Source organism: Petromyzon marinus, chromosome 46 (genome assembly GCF_048934315.1).
Source record: "Petromyzon marinus isolate PM22_M1 ecotype Great Lakes invasive population chromosome 46, UKy_Petmar_22M1.pri1.0, whole genome shotgun sequence".
Lineage (NCBI taxonomy): Eukaryota > Metazoa > Chordata > Hyperoartia > Petromyzontiformes > Petromyzontidae > Petromyzon > Petromyzon marinus.
In genome coordinates, this window is record NC_133712.1 from 11334118 (window position 1) to 11354230 (window position 20113).

General features: G+C 46.6%; 1 protein-coding gene across 5 annotated transcripts in view; it reads left to right on the forward strand.

Annotated features, from left to right (window-relative positions):
* The window catches only part of LOC116952250 (uncharacterized), a 285282-nt gene that overhangs the window by 74910 nt on the left and 190259 nt on the right, over positions 1-20113 (forward strand). Inside the window, exon 2 of one of the 5 annotated variants that reach the window (XM_076074171.1) lies at positions 2001-2115. The exons of 3 other annotated variants lie outside the window; for them this stretch is intronic. Coding sequence is in view for 1 of the 2 variants with exons in the window: in XM_076074169.1 (XP_075930284.1) it covers positions 3343-3375 (33 nt within the window). In the remaining variant the exon portion in view is untranslated. Of the gene's footprint in view, positions 1-2000; positions 2116-2145; positions 3376-20113 lie in introns of those variants that run through there. One more of the 5 variants, XM_076074169.1, reaches the window with a different exon arrangement.

The following is a 20113-nucleotide window of genomic DNA, read 5'->3' on the forward strand; positions in this document are numbered from 1 at the left end:
CCCATCATCAAAGCGTCACTATCCATGATCTGTCCACTGCTGGACGAAGGGGCAGTGGACATTCTGATGGCATTCGCGATGCAGAAATTAATCGAGCTTCATCCCACAAATGTGCCACGATGCCTCGCTGATCTTGTCAAGGAGGATGAACCATCATGCGAACTCTGGTCATCCTCGTGGCAGCGACTTTTGGCTGGCCATCGAACAAAGACGGCGGTCACCGCATCTGGCGCTTTCAGGTGCGCTTCTGCGGCCGTCTGGAACGCTCTTCCTTCCGATATCAGGAAGCTACTAGGAACTAAGCACTTTTTAAAAAAAAATAGGTTGAAAACTAATTTCTTTAGCACTGCTCTTTGTGTTTAGTTTGTATTCCTTTACCCCACACCTCCGATTATCGTGGTTGACTACGTACGGTGCTAAAGAAGTTCAACAAACGTACATACACGTCTCCGTGGTGGACGTCCTCTCACTGACTTGGCTTCCGTCCTTGGTCTCGGCTGCCGGCCATCGTCCCGGCAACAAAAATAGAGATATTCTTAGCTCTTTCGGTCACGTTGAAGGGAAACAATAAAACATATATAAAACAATAAAAAAATTCTCACCACGTTTCGACCATAACCCAAACGGTCGTTATCAGGTGTGTCGGTTTGCATAAATTTATTTATTTGTAAACGGTGTATTTATTTATTTAAAAAACGTCGGCGCTACGCGCAGCGATTTGACAGTTTATTTAGAAGGACTAGTCCATCTATGTTCTGAAAAGAGGAGGGGGGAGACGAAAAATGAATGTATGCTGTCTGAAAGCCACTGTAAGCGTGAACAATCAATTAAGACCTGAAATGGTTTATCAAATCTTTCCAATGATTGCTAAGCCAGAATCCATCTTCTCGGTTGAAATTGTCTCTGTGCTTGTATATGTGGATAGCCTCATAAACGAATCTCTCATGGTAGCCAGATGGCTTACAAAGAACCTCTGTCTTGGAAAAGTCAATGTCATGTGAGCCTACTGAATTATAACAATGATCTGCCACGGCCGAGGTGTTGGTCCTACCGTGTTTAAGGTCTGCTTTGTGTTCACGAATGCAGTCCGAGACATGGCGTTTGTTTTTTTATATATATTTTATTATTTTGTTGTTTCCCTTCAACGTGACTTTACCGAAAGAGCTAAGAATATGAATTACTGCAGTCACGAAAGCTTTAAATAAAAAAATAGAGATGTTAACTACTTCGCCTGATATACAGGAGGTCGTCGATTCAATCCCGACCCTGACGCATGTTCTCCCCATGGTCGCGTGGATTTTTCTCCAGGTTCTTCGTTTTCCCCTGGCTGCTAGGAAATTCCACACAATAAGTCGACTTCGTTGAGCTTTCATTTGTGATTGCTGGGTCACTTTGGGAAACAAAGAGCTGTGTAGCTCAGTGGGCCTTACCTGGTAAAGTAAAAAGGGTTTAGTTGACAGTTTTAGTTCAACTTGCGACTACGATCAGGGTCTGGCGTCTAGGGCGTTGATTGGCTTGGCCCAGTTACTGACTACTGTGCAAACTCATTGCCACACTTGTTTTGGGGTTTTCTTTCCCCACCATTACAATTTACACTTTTTGTTTGTGCAGCGTCCAAATGTGACCACCACGTCTCTAGGTGCTGCGCTGAGACGTGTCTCTGACTGCATGAATGAGGTTCTTCACCGATCATCAAGTAACGTAAATTATAATCATTGGAATACATAACACATGAAACGCTCTATTTTTCACCCGCTCCCCACCCCCACCACCAATTATAATGCAATTGTGATATTTGTATTCAGGACCAAAGCAAATGCATTTCATTTTGAAACTATCCATTAAAGCACCCATAATTTACAAACGTATAATTGAGCGGATGTGATTTCACAGACCTCCCTATCTGGATTCTCTGTTCGGCAACTCCTCTGTCGAAGTATACTGCACACTCCTCTCATTGTCCAGCGATTGTCTCGCTCTTTGCCTTTGTGTTGCAACAGTGCCGAGAGACGGGCTCGGACTACCACCGCACGATATCTAAAAGCGATGTAAAGCCGAATTCCAGACAACCGCGACAACTCCTGTAATCCGCGAGGGGAGAAAGTCCCAAAATCCGTGAGTATTTCCACATGTTGGATACGCGGATTTTTTTCCAGATAGCGGCTGAGAAACTCCCTATAATTCCACGAAAGACCGATAAATTGTCATCGCGGATTTTTTTGAGTGGTCACGGATTAGACTCGACGGGAAGGTCCCCTTTTTACAGCACGTCACCGCGGTTGCTGGTATTTTGTTTACGTTTGGGAAATTTCCATGCAAACCCGGCCACACGGTGCATGCGGTCTAAGCGCTTTGCTCACAATGGAGAGGTCACGTGAGCAGAAGTGTAACTGCCCATAATGGATCGCGTTTCAGGGTCACGGTTCGGTATTTAAAAAAAAAATTGTTTGTTTACATTATGGTGGATGGTAGTGGCCACCTGCTGTTTGCATGGGCCCTCTCGCTGGTCGAACGTCACATCTTACACAATTCACTCCACGTATCGTAAACTTAAGAATCGATATTTATATGAGTTAACAATCGTGTCAGAAATCCAAAGTGAACAAACAAACCTCCTGCCATGAGAATGTGGAATTTACTTTATTTGCCCCAGACCTCTTTGCTCGCTTAAGGAAGTAGAAATTCTGCCTTGACTTAAATTCCTTACTGGAACGAGTCTGTTTTACATTGCACGTGAGTCCTGGATTTCAACCCAGGTCCTCATCCTTGCGTGCCCTCTCGCTTGTGGTGAATCCCCGCAGAGCCACCAGACTATCCTCACCTAATCTTTTTTTAGCGTCTTTTTTTAATATAAAAAAACAAATTGCCCAGTCACTAAAAAACTAAACCTGGGGTGAATGGGTGAACTCAAGCATCGCTTTGAACAAAAGGCGGACGGAGGGGGGAGGGCAACCGCTTTGGCTCTTTGTGTTCCCCTTCATACGGCAACGACGCCACCACCGCACGGTCCTCGAGACACTAAAACAAGAAGGGGTGGGAACACGGGAGCGGGCACCGCGCATCTCGGCGACGGACAGGTTGGGTGGCAGCCCGGGCGAGACACGACCCACGGGGCCCTCTCGCACCACGCTGCCACCGCCCCCGGCCTTGCCCTGCCCCCCCCCCCTGGACGCACGCCGGGGTCATGCGGGTGTCCCGCGCGCGCGCGCGTGAGCACGCGTTTGGCATGCGCCGTGCACGCGCGTGAGCGCGCGCGTGAAGCACATGTTCTTCTTCCTCCTGCTCCTCCTCCGGCGTGCAACGCAAACGTAAGCCGGCTCTCGTCCGCTGGCATGCCGTGCCATGGCTGCGTTTTTCCCGAGATCGCATTGCAAGGTGAGTGCAGGTTTCGGGGGCTCCGGGGTTCCGATCTGTTCGGGGGTGGGGTTGGGGTATTTTTGTGTCTTGTCCGACGTGCGAGCCTACGGTGGTTCCCATTGTTCACAAGCCATTGACCTCGCAGGGAGCGAAATGGATGTGAATGTGCATTATTTATCTACGCTGCGCGTTCGAATCATTGAGGGGCGGTGGGGGGGTGGTGGAAGGTTGGTTTGGCGGGACTGTGCTGAGTGCATAACGCCGTGCATCCGCTTTATACATACAGTGCGTTCTGGCGATATCCATGGATTAAATTGTTGTCGTAGCCCACACGCGCACGCAGGACTCGCTTGTTTTGTGTCGACGTCCGCTCTGACGTGGACGGCATGCTTGTGTTTGTTTTTCCATCCCCGATGTCTGCCCTCGGCCAGCTCTCTTGTCCACCATCGTCGTCGTTTATAGCTCGGCGTTGTTTTGTCGAACGCGCAGCGACGGATTCGCGTTCACTTTGAGGATTGGAAAAGCACACTGGCTGTCGGGCGTGTGCGTTTAAGAGGGGCCTTCCTTCACGCAGTCACCATCGATTTCGTTAGCACCGATACGTTGGCTCCTGTGTATCTATTTTAACAGCGAGCTCGTACCGCGGTGCCAATAATAATGATGATGATGATATACGTGGTCCCTACTACGTTGACTCAAGCCAGCACAGTTCATTCACATTCGTGCATCGCATTAGCCGCAAGACAAAGGGCCCAAGCAGGCACGCTGAATTAATGCATCTGCTCCACGCCGTGCCACGGCTTGCCGATAAAGCCTGCTCGGCTTGCTTTGGGGTTACTAAATGATGTGTGGACATGGCCCTGTGCTGTGGGAAATGCTGCCCAGCCTGTCAGCGGATGAGGCTTCCCCATTCAATATACTGACATAGTGGCTCCATGCGCCCCCATGAACTAGATAGCACATCTCCTTAGCAGCTTCCCCATCAACAAGGAACACCTCTCTCTCTCTCGCGCGCGCGCGCTCGAACGCCAGTGATGTACATTGCGGTGAACTTTCGGTAGTTTCCTGTAATTGGGATTGATTATGTGACGCATTCGTGCTGACGTTGGTGCCGTTCGAGCCATCCACCATCCAAAAGCCAGTGACATGGACCAGCGGAAGCACATGCACCACTCTCTTCAAGGTTCTCAGTTCGAATCTGGCAGGCCGCCCCCAGTTAATACCAGGGCTTTATAAAAAAAAATACACGCCGCTTCCCAGCGGACGTTAGAGATCATCTGTGATGTCATTTGAAAAAGAGGTCATTGTATGACGGCTCCACGATTGAAATTTGACAACTAAAAAAATATGTAACTTTCAAATTACTTAATTGGGAAACACATGGCAGTTATCGCCCCTACTGCAAAAAAAACTTAGCAGGGCCCTCCTGAGGCTCGGGTGAGACTTTCCTGGGTAAACTTAATGTCATCACAATAATCTTTGGACTTGCTGGAATCGTGCACCGGCAGGTATTCAACGTGGTTCACTTGAATTGCGTTTTTTTCTTTGCTTATTTTCCGTCATTACGGGAGAGGGAGGGAAATACATCTTTGGCTGTTCTATGCATCGTATTTGTCCTACTGCGAAATCACAATCGCTTTCAGGCGATGCCGTCATCCACTCTCACTTGTAAAGACGGTTGCTCTCAGAGCGTAATCACGGTACGGTTACGACCGTGCTTAATGCTACTGCCCATACATTGCCAAGTCTGAGAATTTCCTTTAGCAAAATAAGCTATTGTGTGGCGTCCATACCTATTGGTGGTCCCAATGTAGGAGATTAATTTCCATATTTTGTACAATAATTTCAATATTTTGCTTGATTTTTAAACATTTCTCTGGTTTGCTGGAACACCAAAAATCAATTGTGGCTGATCATTACCGCAGGAGTACCATCCTGGCTCCGAGTCGGAACTTAGTTGAACTCGTTCCACTGCGGCAGCACAGAACCCAGAAATATTCTCCCAAAAATGTAAGTTAACTTTTTATACTTATTCCCTCCATGTGATGGGAGGGGGTGGTGCCCATGCCATGCCCAGGCCATGCCCCTTGGGGCCATGTGGGCGGTCCCTGAACGCCCCCTCGTGACTTCCTGTCGAGCCTCTTTTAATTGGCCGAATTGCCCATGACGTGACACATTGAATTGATTTGCTCTGTCGGGTGGTGGAGGGTAATAGGAAGTAAACAAAATCGACATACAGTATTCCCTCATTATTCGCGAGGGCCCCATTCCGGAGAGGCTCGTGAACGGCAAATTTTGCGGATAATGAATTACCTGAAATAAATACATGAAAAGCTATTAAATACATTAAAATCACCTCATGACTCTATCTCTCATCACTTTATCTCTCGTCACTTTATCTCATCACATTCTCGTTCATTACTTTATCTCATCACTTTCTCTCTTTCTCTCTCTCGATGCAGCTGTTGTACAGTTCCAGATGCCATCTGCGGAGAGCCAAAATCGCAGATAGCAAGTTCGTGAATAACTGTAACCTGCACGACGCTCTCACCCAAAATAAACTAATTATGAATCATAATATTTGCTTTTTCAAAGCCTCCAATGTTAACGTCTCATAACAGCAGTGCATAACTAATTTTTAGCAACCTTGTAACCATTTCCCATTCCGAGATGTCTGCAGGTTGCAGGGCGGGTGTCCCGTTCAATTTATTTTAGAGAGGCGCCGTTGTTGTTTTTAAAAGACATTGTTACCGCAGATAATAGCAGTGACACGACCGCACTCTACGGCAGCCAGCACCAAACTGTGCCCCCACACTCCCTCCTGCATGGCCTTGTGTAGGGAGCCTCGGTACTGATAAAGTAATTTTATTTCAGCTTCTACTTCTGGTTTCGTTGAGATGATGTGCACGTGCGAATCGGAACGGCTGGGAAAGGGTTAAGGGATAATAGGCCTCGAGTTTACCCACGCGACCGAGTTGAAGCGCCGTGTCGCTGAAGCACAGTGCCCCTGGAATTCTACATAATTCACTCACAAATGGGATGTCAAGCACAGCACGAAATAATAATGAAAACACAATTCCCTAGGCCTGTTTTTTTTTCTCATAAAAGCGTATATCTCCAACGTGCACTAGTTAGGTTGTCAGATACATACGAAACAGTTTGTTGTAATCAAGCGATACATGCAACATCTTGCAATTAAAAGTCATTAAAGCCATAGCTTATAACCAAATCACAGCGCGAGTGTGGAATGAAGTGCTGTGTTTGCTTTTTTTACACAGGTTTACCCATGAAAGCCTCACAGACTCTCAGGACCCTTTTAAAAAATTAACTATTTTTCACTTTTGATTTTACCAGGTAAGGCCCACTGCGCTATATAGCTCTTTTTCAGAGGCGATCTGGCCACAAATGATAGCTCAACGAAGTGGCTTATGTGGAAATTCATAGCAGCCAAATAATCTGAACACACGTTGATTCTAAATGTGGGGTGAAAAACCTGGAGATAAATCCACACAACCACGGGGAACGAGAACATGCAAACTCCAAATATACAGCAGGCGTCAGGGTCGTGAAAGAACCCACGACCTCCTGCATGACAGGCGAGGCAGTTGACATCTCGCCACTGCAGGAGGGCCATGCCACGTTTTTGCAGTTGGGGCCGATATTACGATATGCAATCCGAATTGAGTAATTCTCAGGCGTTTATTCTACATTGGGATGTTTTGGCCGATTCCAGTCCCATTGAGTGTGGGGGGGGGGGGTTATTGTACCCACGGGAAGAAACCGGAGAACCTGGAGGTAACCGATGAAGAAGAGAGGGAGAACATACAAACTCCACACAAAGAGGCGCCGGGTCAGTCACAAGTGTCAACCTTTGTGCCACCACCGTGCCACCCGATAATATATTGTTGTGGTGCTTCCATGGTGTAATGGTTAGGGCAGCGGACTTGCAATCCACACGTCAGCGATTCATGTTCTTGGCGCGACAGCTGAGACAATGGTGCCCGTTTCTTAAATCCCTCCACTTCTGCCCACCCGGCAGTGTGGACACAACAGACAAAGATCCCCCGTATAGACTCAACAGATTGTTGGGGCAAGTGCTGTTAGCGAGTAGCACCTATGAAGGCCGGCACGGCGCTTGAGCAGGTTGGTGGCCAACACCACGCCCGGCTGCCTGTGGCGATATTTACACACCGCACCAGGTTCACATTTGAGGCCGAGTCGACCTAGGGGGAGGCCCAGGACTGGTTCAAATAATCGTCGCCGGTGTTGTGCGTTGAGCAGGAATCGAACTCGGGTCGCCGGGTTCGTAGTGCAGCGCGCTAACCGCTAGGCTACCGATCTTCTGAAAAATAAGTTAATACCTCGGTGAGCTTTACCTGATAAGATTTTTAAAAATGTTTAGCTTTATTTGCATAATTTTTTAAAGAAATGTGTTTACCTTTCCTATACTTTGCACACCTATCGTGTTTTTGTATTGTTTGTTGTTGTAACGTTCTGACCCCGTGCCCCTACTGGACATTGGTGGAAAAGAGCTTTATAGCTCATCGGATTCCTCTCAGTATAAATAAATATTCTGATGCTGATTCAGTGAACGATTGGGCAGGGTCGCGCTTTGTTCTGTAAGAATCGTGTGTACTCCCACCTCTTCCCACACGTCCGGCTCGTGTCAACGAGTAGGCCAAATGCCCTCTGAAAGACTCCCCACAAGTGGAGGCCCTTTCGCCAGCAGTGGCGTAGAGAGCAAGAAATTGCAGGGCTGCGCCTTTGCCTTGTTTAGCTCACATTCAGATAAAGGCACATTGGGTGTTTTCACTACCTTGTAGCAATAGCCAATTGTACTCCCAACAGCAGCGCGTTTAAATGCTGGGCATTGAACAGTCGAAGATGTTTGAATATAATAAACCCAAGTGTGTGGATAGGGAATTACATTTGGGACACCACAATGCGTGACTTTACTTTTGTATCAGAATTGGTTTGGTGTTGGTATTGGTAAAAAAAAAATTAGAGGAAAGCACTGGCAATTCCTGGACTCTTTTAAATACATCCCCCCCCCCCCACCACCTCCCACTATTGAGCACAGAGACACTTTGATGTTCTTATGTCACACTGTCGGAGAGCTGCACTGATCATCTCCCGACTCGGGGAAAATGGAATATTTGTACAGAGCTCGCACTGCGGACGAGGCAGGCGCTCGGCGTTCACCCTTGGGCAGGTCAGGCGCAGGCTCGGGTTTCAGAGCGGCCCATCGTAAAGAACGACCACCAAGGCTTGAGGAGGGGTTTTTGTTTTTCCCACGCAGATGCTGATCAAATACACCGCAATGATGCACCCCGCAGTTTATTAACTCCACGTTGACAATACTGTGGTCCGACTGCGGTTTGTGTTGCTCTTGATGCAGTACGATCAAACTGGATTGCAAAGAGGTGATTGTAAATTTTTATGCACCGGGGTATGTCCATCGGCCCTTCCATAGGAATGTGGAATTGTTGCCATTGTCTCAGGAACACCGAGTGGAGATGAGCACTAGCCGATGCTATGTGAAATACGAGGGAAGAAGTTGACTTTTTATATGCCCTTATAGATATATTTTGTCGTTTTAAAAGCCAGAGGACCCTGGAGAAAAATCCGCGTGACCACGGGGAGAACACGGAAACTGCAAATATACAGGCTTCAGGGTCAGGAGCGAACCCGCGACCTCCTGCAAACCAGGAGAGGGAGATAACATCTTGCCACCACAATGCAACTATCAGATGTATTGTGGGCTTGTGTATATACAAATATACTGCACAAGAACACATACGTCGTCCGGGCTCCACGCCTTACATTAACGTACTATTTAGCAATGACTGCCTCAAACAATATACCATGACAACATTATTGCGTGGGGTGGCTTTCTCGAATATGTGACGATCCTTGCAACACAACAAACGATGACATCAACTCAACAGATTTTTCAATTAAACACTGTGGCGTTAAGAGTAAAAATATATATAAAAGGCAACGTTTTGGGCAATGACCCTTATCTATAACAGAAAAATACAAACAGTAGGGCTCTCTTCACCAAACTAAGGAAGAACGAGATATTTTATTGTTATAGCTCAAATGTAAAGCACTCAGTCTCCCTGATCGAAATGCACTGGTGGGCCCTGGACCATTGGTGGAAATTTCATATTCCCATGGTGGGAGAGTCAATCCACGGGACAACCACTGTTGACGGTGCTACTGTATTTATATTATCGATCCCGGAGGAACAATGTACTTAGTCGACCCGCCAGACCGTGTCCAAAGTGCTCTAACCACACCACCGGCTAATTCTGCGATTCCACAACCATTGGGGGAATCGGGTTCGAGCCGTGCTAAACCCATCACGGCCCGTTTCTAGCCCCATTGATTCAAGAGCCTGGTGCCCCAAGGGCCTTTAGGACCCTTCTTGCTCCAGCCCCCCCCCCCTCCCCCCACCGACTTAATCTCCCTTTGCTTTCCGCCAGAAGAGCCACGATCATATCGTTTGTGTACTTAACAAGCGTTTTTTAATAGTAATAATAATGGCGATGGTAATTTCAGCTCGTAACTCGTAACGCCCCGTGCACGGTATTCACTCGCGCTCCCGAAGAGGGAGGGCGACGATTCAGAGTCGCGAGGAGGAACCACGGACGAGCAGGAAGGCGGCGGCCAGGCGGCGAGGGCGGCACCAACAATTGCCCGAGCTTTGAGGTCCAGTATATATGAAGGTGTTTGCAGACGATCAGTGAGTGTGCGTGCACACGTGGGAGGAAACTGGAGCACCCGGACACACCCCCACACGTGCGTGGAGTCAACGCTGTATCCCTTCACCAATTTGCAGGGGGAGGCCACTTTCGCCAATAAGACACCATCAGCTTGAGGGCCGCCACACATTTGAGACCATTGAGGTTTGACAGCGGCACGATGATGATGGGTGGTGTCTTCACTCGTTGTGTATTGTCAGGGGGCGCACGTCAGGGGCCGTACTAAAGGCCACCAGGGGTCACCAGTAGCCCGCAGGCCTTACAACGGAGAATGCTGCTCTATCATACACTGAAGTGGCAGATGATATTAGTCTGCATGTGCCACGTCGCTTTCTCCTGGCGAGCCAGTGTTGTTGTATATATAGGCCTTTTTTCCAAAATTGATATTAATAATATTCGCCGATATTGTTTTAATAATAATCGATAAATAAATAAACACCCTCAAACCGACAAGAACCAACACCCAGAAGCCAAGCAGATGGAGGTCGTAAAAGGTCATAAATAATAAACTCCGGGGCAAAAGGGGGGATACAGACCCCCCCCTCCCCTCACACACAACAGGCCACCAGGAGATAAACAATAAAAAGTAATATACCAATTCAAAGAGGAAAAAAAGGGGGGGGGGGGAAATTACTAACGAAGCCTGAGGGTTATTCCAGGCTTCAAAGACTTCATCTTGGAACTCCCAGACAGTCAGACGCCACGCACAGGCGAGTTCTAAAACAATTTTCCCCTTCGTTGCTATTAATGCAACGATTAAAGTTCAGAACTTAGCAACAAATGAGTCGACATCATAAAGAATCCACACACTCACTAAGAAAAAACAAACTACAATCTACATAGCGGGTTATTACTTCACATACATAATATTAACACTAACGTTATTCACCTTAAATTACATTACATCTTGCCATTACATGACCTTACAAAACCAAGGAATATGAATTCCAACAGTCAAGAAGCTTACCTCTTAAACTCAGGACATCAAAAATTTAATTAAAGTAAAGAACAACTCAAGCATAACAGCACCGATCCCCGGATACAGACGGGGGGATGAAAATTAATAAACCCTAAGAAGTGCGTCGTGATGACGGTGTTAAATCACAAATCTTGGGAAACATAAACCAAATAGTATTTGTGCAGTGTTAAACTGAGAGCCAGCCGGAAGAGATGAGGCGAGATAGGTCAATCACGTGACCAAGATAAATGTGTCCCAGAGAGAAAGAGAGCCTCCCGGCCGCCTTTGTCTTCCCGCAGCATGGGAGAGAAAAATAATTTAACGCCAGAGCGAGGGAAATTACTCTTGATCGCAGGGGCCATCCGTGCCCACGGATGTGCGGTGACTTAATAAATGACACACACACACACACGGATAAACGACAATCCATCCCCCACCACACAGAGCGAGATCAAAGAGAGATCCGGTCCGTTGTGAGAAGGAGAACCAAAGAGGAAAGGGGGGGGGGATTCCTCAAAGCCTCGCAGCTTCCCAAAGAGCGAAAACCGGGCAGACAAGTTTTAGTTAACAGAAGTACAATAAAACCAGACTACAATCCACATAGCGGGTCACACATAACATTAATGCTAACGTTATCCACCTTAAATTATATTACATCTTGCCGTTACATGACCTTACAAAAACCAAGGAATATGAATTCCAACAGTCAAGAAAGTTACCTCTTAAACTCAGGACATCCAAAAATAAAATAAAATAAATAATATCTCAAGCATAACAGCACCAATCCCCGGATACAGACGGGGGGACGAAAATTAATAAACCCTAGGAAATGCGTCGTGATGACAATGAATCGCAGGTCTTGGGAAACATAGACCAAATGATATTTGTGCAGTATTAAACCGAGGGCCAGCCAGAGAGAAAGGGAGCCTCCCGGCCGTCTTTGTCTTCCCGCAGCACGCGATAAGAATTTGCATACGCAGGCAGAGAACATCTCTTAAAAATAAAAATCAAACACCACGATGGAAACACTACTACGACAAACCTTGAGTCACATACAGAATCATAACTGCAAGTGGTACGGTTTCAAACTATGAGGTAAAATAAATGTTTAAACTTCAAAGCCTCAACACACCCGTTGTGCGAGCCGAAAAATGTCACACCAAAGCAAGAGGAGGGGGCAGAGGACTCGACTGGAGGGGGCAACTCCCTCCTTCCAGTAATTAGTGCAGAGGGTGGGACAGAAGGACACACTCGGAGCATCTGTTTCCTTTCGATGGCAGGATGGCAGAGGAAGGCGACAGGGGACCATGCCTTGATGAAACTAATATTACCTCAATAAATGACAAACACACACACACGGACACACGACAATCCACCCCCCACCACACAGAGCGAGATCAAAGAGAGATCCGGTCCTTTGTGAGAAGGCGGAGCCAAAGGGAGAAAATTTGGCATAAAAAGAGAGACCCGCGAGCATTGAATCATCACAGCGACCTGCGGCAGAAGACGGCGACCATCAGCTCGGAAGAGGACAGCAAGCCAGCCCCGGGGCATGGCATCGACATCAACAATGCGTGTGGTGCATCGCAGAGAAGAGGGGCGAGGTGATGCTCTGCGCAGAGTTCGGCCTGGGCAGACAGAGTGTGGCTGAAAGTATTGCCAGCGTCAAGAAATCCACTTCGAGAAAGGGTGGAAAGCGCCAAGCATCGACCAAGCGAGCTTCGCAGAGGACCAACCGCAGCGGACGAGCTGCGAAAGCAATCGTCCAGCAGGAGAGAGCGCGCAACCAGCGCAACCAAAACAAGGGTGCCAGCTGCCAGCGGTCAAGTGTTGTGCCGACTCGGCTCATCCAGCAGGGTAAAGAGCCTACCAGCCGCCCGTGAGCAAGGGTGTCAACTGCCAGCGGACGAGCTGCGGGCGCTATCTGAAGACGGATCATTGCGCCCGACGGTGAGCGCCGTGCCAACTCGTCCAACCAGCTGTGGGCCGAACTCCGGCCGCCCGTGTGAAAGAAAGAAAATCCAGCTATCCGTATGATACTCACACTGCCACCGCATCACCTGGCATCTTCTTGACGCAAATAATTGATCCAGAATACATTCCCACTCAACCCAATTCATACCACTCAACACATACACGAATCATTAATAAGAAGCCTAATTATCAAGTACATGAACCATCAGCTGGCCGTGAAGGCATTATTTTTTTCTATTTTACTTCCAACTGCATAATTACCAATAGATCCATCGATACCAATTAAACTTTTGAAACTTTCGTCACGAAGCTATACGCTCACAGAGAGAATATTGTGTTAAACCGGTTTCTTTATCATACAATCTTGTCCACGAATTAATTAAACGCTTAGCCAAAGATAAGGATCTCCCATGAGAGAGCACGTACTGCCACACACCCTTATTCCAAGACATCTCGTTAATTATATAATCGTGCCGATGAATCTATTGACGTATATTTGCCCCTTTGGGGTATAACTATTGTTTTTATCGCCTGTTCATGAATATCGTCGGATGAATTTTTAAGGACTTTTTATTCCTATTTTCCGTATATGCTCGTGTTACTCTGTAGTATTCCTTTGTTCTGTTACCCAATTAACAAAAGTGATCATTGAAGGTTAAATGTATGAATCCATGAAGCCTTAGTAATCGATGGGTATTTGCTTAAGTAGGCGTATTGCCACATACCCTTGCTCCAAGACTTTTCGCAATTACGTAGTCTTGCTCATGAATTAATTACCGTATACTTTGCCTTCAGGACATGTTTTTTATTGCCTTCGTATGAAAATTGTTGCATGAATTTTTAAGAAATTTTGTTTCCTGTCGCCCTATATGCTCGTGTTACACTGAGGAAATATTCAATTGATCTGTTACCCAATTAACAACGTGACCATTGTGGGTTAAATGTATGGATCAATGAAGGGAACTTCTCCTGGAGTACTGTGTTGGTAATTCCAAGCATAATAAGTCTCATATTAGAAGTGTTAAGGTTTTGTTTAGAAACTAAAATTGCTTAACACAGAAGTGTTTGAGTGTGTCTTTCCTGAGTTCATGCGTAATAATCTTATTTATAAGAACTGTATCCTGCGTTGAGATTTGAACTTGGAGACCTGATATAAACACACTAATACATAATCAGTAAATGTTAAAGCGAGAATAATTGTATTATACCGATCGATAATACGAACCAAGACAACAAAGCCGAGTTTAACCTGGCATACTTACAGCACACCTGCATAACTCCACACGATTAATTGTGTGATCCCGATTGATGATACGACCCTCGTCAGCGAGGCGGGGCCTAATTATCATAACGGCTCACATTGGCACAATCACACATGTTTGCATAAATTCATACGTTTATCTCTCGAATTAGCATAATTTATGCGCATTATTACACATTTTTTTTGAATTACTTTTACATTTCAATATTTTCATTCAAATTTTCAATACCCTGATATACAACAGTGTGGTTCCTCCTCGATGCCCATAGGAAGGGTTTCTCAACATTTGCGTGATCTGCCAAACCTTCGCCTCCACAGTGCTGAAATGCAAGTTGCACCATCCTATTGTAACATCTGTTATTTTTGTAAATTTCTATCGTGGTTTTTATATTTTTATACATATATAAACAACATGATCTCTTCAAAGTTAGAAAAAAGGGACTTGCCTTGTAGAGATTTTTTTGTCCGTTTTTTATTTGTGCCAAAATACATTTCCGCGGTGTAACTTTCAATAGGCACTCACCTTGCGATCTTCGCCATAACGCCACATTAGCCCATGACCGCACTTGGCAAATGGCAGTAATCCTCTGGCAAACGTTTCTAAGTGGTATCTGCTGGGATATATTTCCGAAAGCGGCTTTTATGAGGGGAAGGAATACATTACAGGGGTGTTTAGGACCATGAGGACTGAGCGGACTTTAAGAAAAAAAATGTTAAGGATGAACGTTTCCATCCGGAGCGACATTCATTCCTAACAAAACAAAAAAAGCCGAGGCGACGCGTGAATTGTTCCCGCCAAAAAATCGCCTCGGCCGAAGGGCGGTGCCGTTCCTCAGGTGGGTGTGGCGTGCGTCCGTCAATCTTGAAGTCGCACATTCATTTTTTTTTACTTTCGCATCAAATTATTGAGCAAGGAAAGGAAGAGGTGTCTTGGAAATTATTCCAAAACGAAAAATATAAACTATTTTTTGTTATTGTACCAGGTAAGGCCAACTGAGCTATGTAGCTATTTTTAAGAAGCGACATTGCGACAAATGATAGCTCAACAAAGTGGCTCATTACTTGGAAATGTATTGTCAAATTATATAAACGCGTGTTGATTCAAAATGTGGAGGGGGGGAAAACGGAGGACCCAGAGAAAAATCCACACGACTGAGGGGAGAACACGCAATCTCCAAATACTCAGGCGTCAGGGTCTGAATCGAACCCACGACCTTCTGCGTACCAGGCAACATCTCCCCACTGTGGCGCATATCAAGTATATACACTGGCAGAGCCAGTGGGGGGGGGGGGGGGGGGAGTGGCACGTGCCCCCCGAATGATCTAATCGAAATCCCTAATTTCGATCGGATCATTGGGGTTTACCTCCATATATATTAAAGGCAAAGTTGGGAATATGTGTGTCTGTTCAAAATGTTTAGCGTACTTCCCGACATGCAACAAACTTGAAATTTGCCACGTGGGTACTTTCCAGACTGTACACCATGCAACAATTATAAAAATACACTTTTTTGGGGGGGGGAGCTCAATAATGCATTTATTTTTTGCACGGCAAGTGAGCTGTGACGTCAAATCTGTCACGTGACCCGCGCATGTGGAAACGTAACGCATTGTAGTGTAGTGGTTAGCGCGACTCAGCCTCAAACGAGCAACTGGTGTGGTGTGTCATCATCACCACTGGGGAGACAAAGGCGGTCGGGAGTGGTGCTGGCCACCCACCCCCTCGTGTACCGTTCCGGCCTTCATAGGTGCTCGCTAACAGCACTTGCCCCTCCAGTCTGTTAAAGCTATATGGGGGATGTTTGTCTTTGGAGCGGTAGTGTAGCTGTTCGCGCGCCGCGCTACGAATCCGGCGACCCGAGTTTGATTCCCGCTCACGGCCACCACCAGTGACGATTATATGAACCGGTCCTGGGCCTCCCCTAGGTCGACTCAGCCTCAAACGAGTAACTGGTGTGGTGCGTGAACATCGCCACTGGGGAGACAAAGGCGGCCGGGCGTGGTGAATCCAAGTCCCGGGCGAAGCCGGGTAGTAAAGCTAGTTAGTAATAAATTGGCATTTTGCGACCCCCACTGCCACTGTGTAGCATATCATTACGTGCCAGGGACTCTGAGATGATAGGACAATAGTCTGAGTCTATAATTGTCAATAAGTAACTGCAAAGCAGTTATAAGTGACTCACAGAATTGTGCGCAGTTGCGTTTACAGTCCACGACTTCCCTGAAGGCATTCACCTTCAGCGAGCGCGATGCCGATCACACAACGCGGTTCGAATTCAACCCTCGATCGATGTCTGCGCCATCGCCGCACACGAGTCATATAACAACTATAATGTTTCATTGCTGGAGTGGTTGCCCCCCTACCTGAAAATCCTGGCTCCGCCATTAAATATATACCATTAAAATGTTGCCATCTTAAAAAGCAAATCGTTCTGATAAAATTGTCCTCCAGCCCTCCCAACGTGTGTGCATTCACATCTGACTGCGCTTTGAAATTGCACAGCCTTCACGTGCAGTGTACACAACTACGCTTGATATTCTGGTTCACATGGGTCAGGCACTCCTGCTCAAGAGGCGTGCCGGCGGGGCACTTCAACAGCTCACAATGCTTCGAGGCTCACAACCTTGCGATTGTGTGGCCCTTTTGACGGAGCGCCCACCCGATGGCCGGATTGAATCAGCTCTTGCTCTGGAGGCAGGGAAATCGTCGATCGACGTTGTGGTCGCCGCGTTGATGACGACGACGCCTTTAGTCACGATCTCTCACCGAACAGAGTGGGGCCTTCGCGAAGGCTGCCATCTTCCACGCCACCAGTTGAATGACCAACCACTGCACAGCATTGCAATCCTGGTTGCCAGTTCACACTGCCCATCATCCCTCCGGGGTCAATAGAATGAGTACCGCTTTGTGGAGAAGTCAACATTTGTTGGCCTTTCGACGGATTTGCCTCTGCCGTAGCAATATTGAATTTTATGACCAGCGTTCACCAGCACCGCATGCTTATGGCGGCGAGTTGTGTTAATTGAACACGCTTGCTTCTTACTTGGCTGTGAGTTATTTAACTCCATTACACGTTTGCCAGGGTTTGTACTGTTGAAAACAGTAGGTTATGTGGTGCGGTGCCAAATTGAAATCATGGTTGCACCGTGGTGCAATTATGTTCCGTGTTGAAAATAGATTTAGCTAAATTTAATGAATATGAAGACTCCTGTGGATGGTGCTATTGATGCCGAAAAAATTGTATAGTCAAACGGTATGGATATATGCCTTGTAGGCAGCAATGCAGCTTAGCAATGTCCCTTTTGAAGGTTATTGAAAATGTACAGGCTGCGTATATGGTGGGTGGTATATCTGTCAAGACTCCACATTAGATGCTGTGTTATGGCTCCTCTGTAAACAATCTATCAGGATCTCCGTGGAACACTGTTTGATGCTACTGCCAAAATGTAATGCGAGACTTGGCCAGAATCCATGCATTTGTGGGATGTCAATGCTTTGGAACGTTACAGCATCACAAATGGGCCTCTTGTATAATGGATTTCAGAGAAATTGCTCGCAATATTTACCTGCCTTGTTTTAAATTTAAAATGCTTATCATGTAAAAAAAAAGTGGAGAGTCAAAGGACGCGATTTCATTTGGAGACATTCGGGTTTCATCGTTTTGAAGAGTTTCCGGCGATCGATAGCAATTCCGGACGAGAGATGCCATAAAGAGCCGTTAACTGTATACCTTTTCATTCCGCTTGACTGTGTGGGAAGGGACGGAGCCCTATTCGGATAAAATAGGCTAGCGGAGTTGGTCCGTTTATTATACGCGACATTAATTTTGTTTGTCTTCATGAATACTTATCCAATGTGAATACGTGGCAATTATGCACAAACAAAAACGTGTTGTGATTTTTTGACTCTTAGAAAAGGGGCCACTTTGTAATCCAAGGCAGGGAATCGAACTTACACCCTTAGCCAGACGTTTTGGTTTTCACTTAACGCTCGCGAGGGACGATCATTGAAGACCTCCACGGCAAACCCCTCCCTCTAAGAGCACAGTGCGGGGGTCACGTAGCCCCCCTCCCTCACTTGTAAAGATCACGGGGCCACCTACGATGTGTGTCATCGGTGCTTAATTTCAGCCGGAACAGTGTGGGCGTAGGGTACCATAATATCGGATTGTTAGCCTGCCTTGCACTCTAGTGGTAGTGCCGTACGCCGATAATCCGAACTCCAAGCCGGTATCGAGTGAGACGTTAAAGCGCGGTGCATCCTAAATTGTATCGAGCCTGTAGCAAGCACCGAGTCTTATTTAAAATGATCAAATGTGATGGGGTACATTAGTAAGACTGCATCATTGACCTAGACAGTATTACGTCATTATTTATTTCACAATAGTGCATCCCATTGGACCGTTTCAAATGCACAATGGACAACTCCATACTTTTTTTGGGGGGGTGGGGGGGTTGGGGTTTAATCCCCTTCTCAATTGTGAATATAACCGTGGTGTTGACGTTGTGAAGGCAATTCCAGTTTGTAACGGCATCAAGTGATGAGAGTGCAAGAGGGGGGATGGGGGGGAGGGGTCTCTTTGCAGAGGGTTGACTCGGGTAAAGATGACATCACTGAACTTTACTCTTTGGTTCTATTCGGTAAAGTCACGTGGGTAAAAAATTAAAACAACAAAAATCACGACGTTTCGGCCACAACACAAGCGGCCTTCATCAGGTGAAGGGACCAACCTGTCCAGCGGACAGCGTTGGAGTGAACGCTGGACAGGTTGGTCCCTTCACCAGATGAAGGCCGCTTGTGTTGTGGCCGAAACGTCGTGATTTTTGTTGTTTTATTTTTTTTTACCTACGTGACTTTACCGAATAGAACCAAAGCGTATGGGATCCTTGCAGTCACGAAAGCTTCAAACCTAGAATTACATAACTTCTTGTTGCACCCTTAAGTGCCCTGCAATGTGTCTTTGTTGGACGGTGACTTAAACAATAGCAATTGCTTTCGCTGGAATGCATCAAAACTAAGCCGCCAAATTGAATACGCCACGGTGGCTAGGAGATGTTAACTACTATGCCTGGTATGCAGAAGGTCGTGGGTTCGATCCTGACCACGATGACACCTGTATATTTGGAGTCTGCGTGCTCTCCCCGTGGTCGCGTGGATATAGCTCCAGGTCCTTTAGGTTTTTCCCATCACATTTAGAATCAACGTGCATTTAGAGTATTTGGCTGCTATTCATTTCCACGTGATAAGCCACTTCGGTTGAGCTATCATTTGTGATAGCCATGTCACTTCTAAAAAAAGAGCTACATAGCTCAGTGAGCTTTAGCTGGTAAAAATTCAAATAGTCTCGTTTATATGTATAATGTGGTGCGTTTATTAAGAATCCAGCCAAGTCACAACAGAAGTTCTAAGCCAGTTTCAATCGCTCTGGGCTCGCCCTCATTTCCCGTCACTTAATTCCGAAGTGGAATCCGATTATGAAAGGGTCAATGGCTGGCGTCTTGTTCGGCAAACGAACCCACTGTTTCAGTGAAGCCCTATTTTTGGTCCCATACCACACCAAAATCAAAAGCAGGAGATCAGCCCCCCCCCATGCCGTTGTTGGCACAAAATAGTACACCGATCACCCAGCTTTGCTTCGCCTTAAACGGCATGCGCATCTTTTTTTAAGCGTGAGATGCATTCGTAAAGTGATTTCTAACGCCGACACATTTGAAGTGCGCGTGCGCGCCGGGGGCATTTTTTTTGATATTGCCACGACGGTTTTTGGCACTCTCCGAAACGCCGCGGCGGTTTTG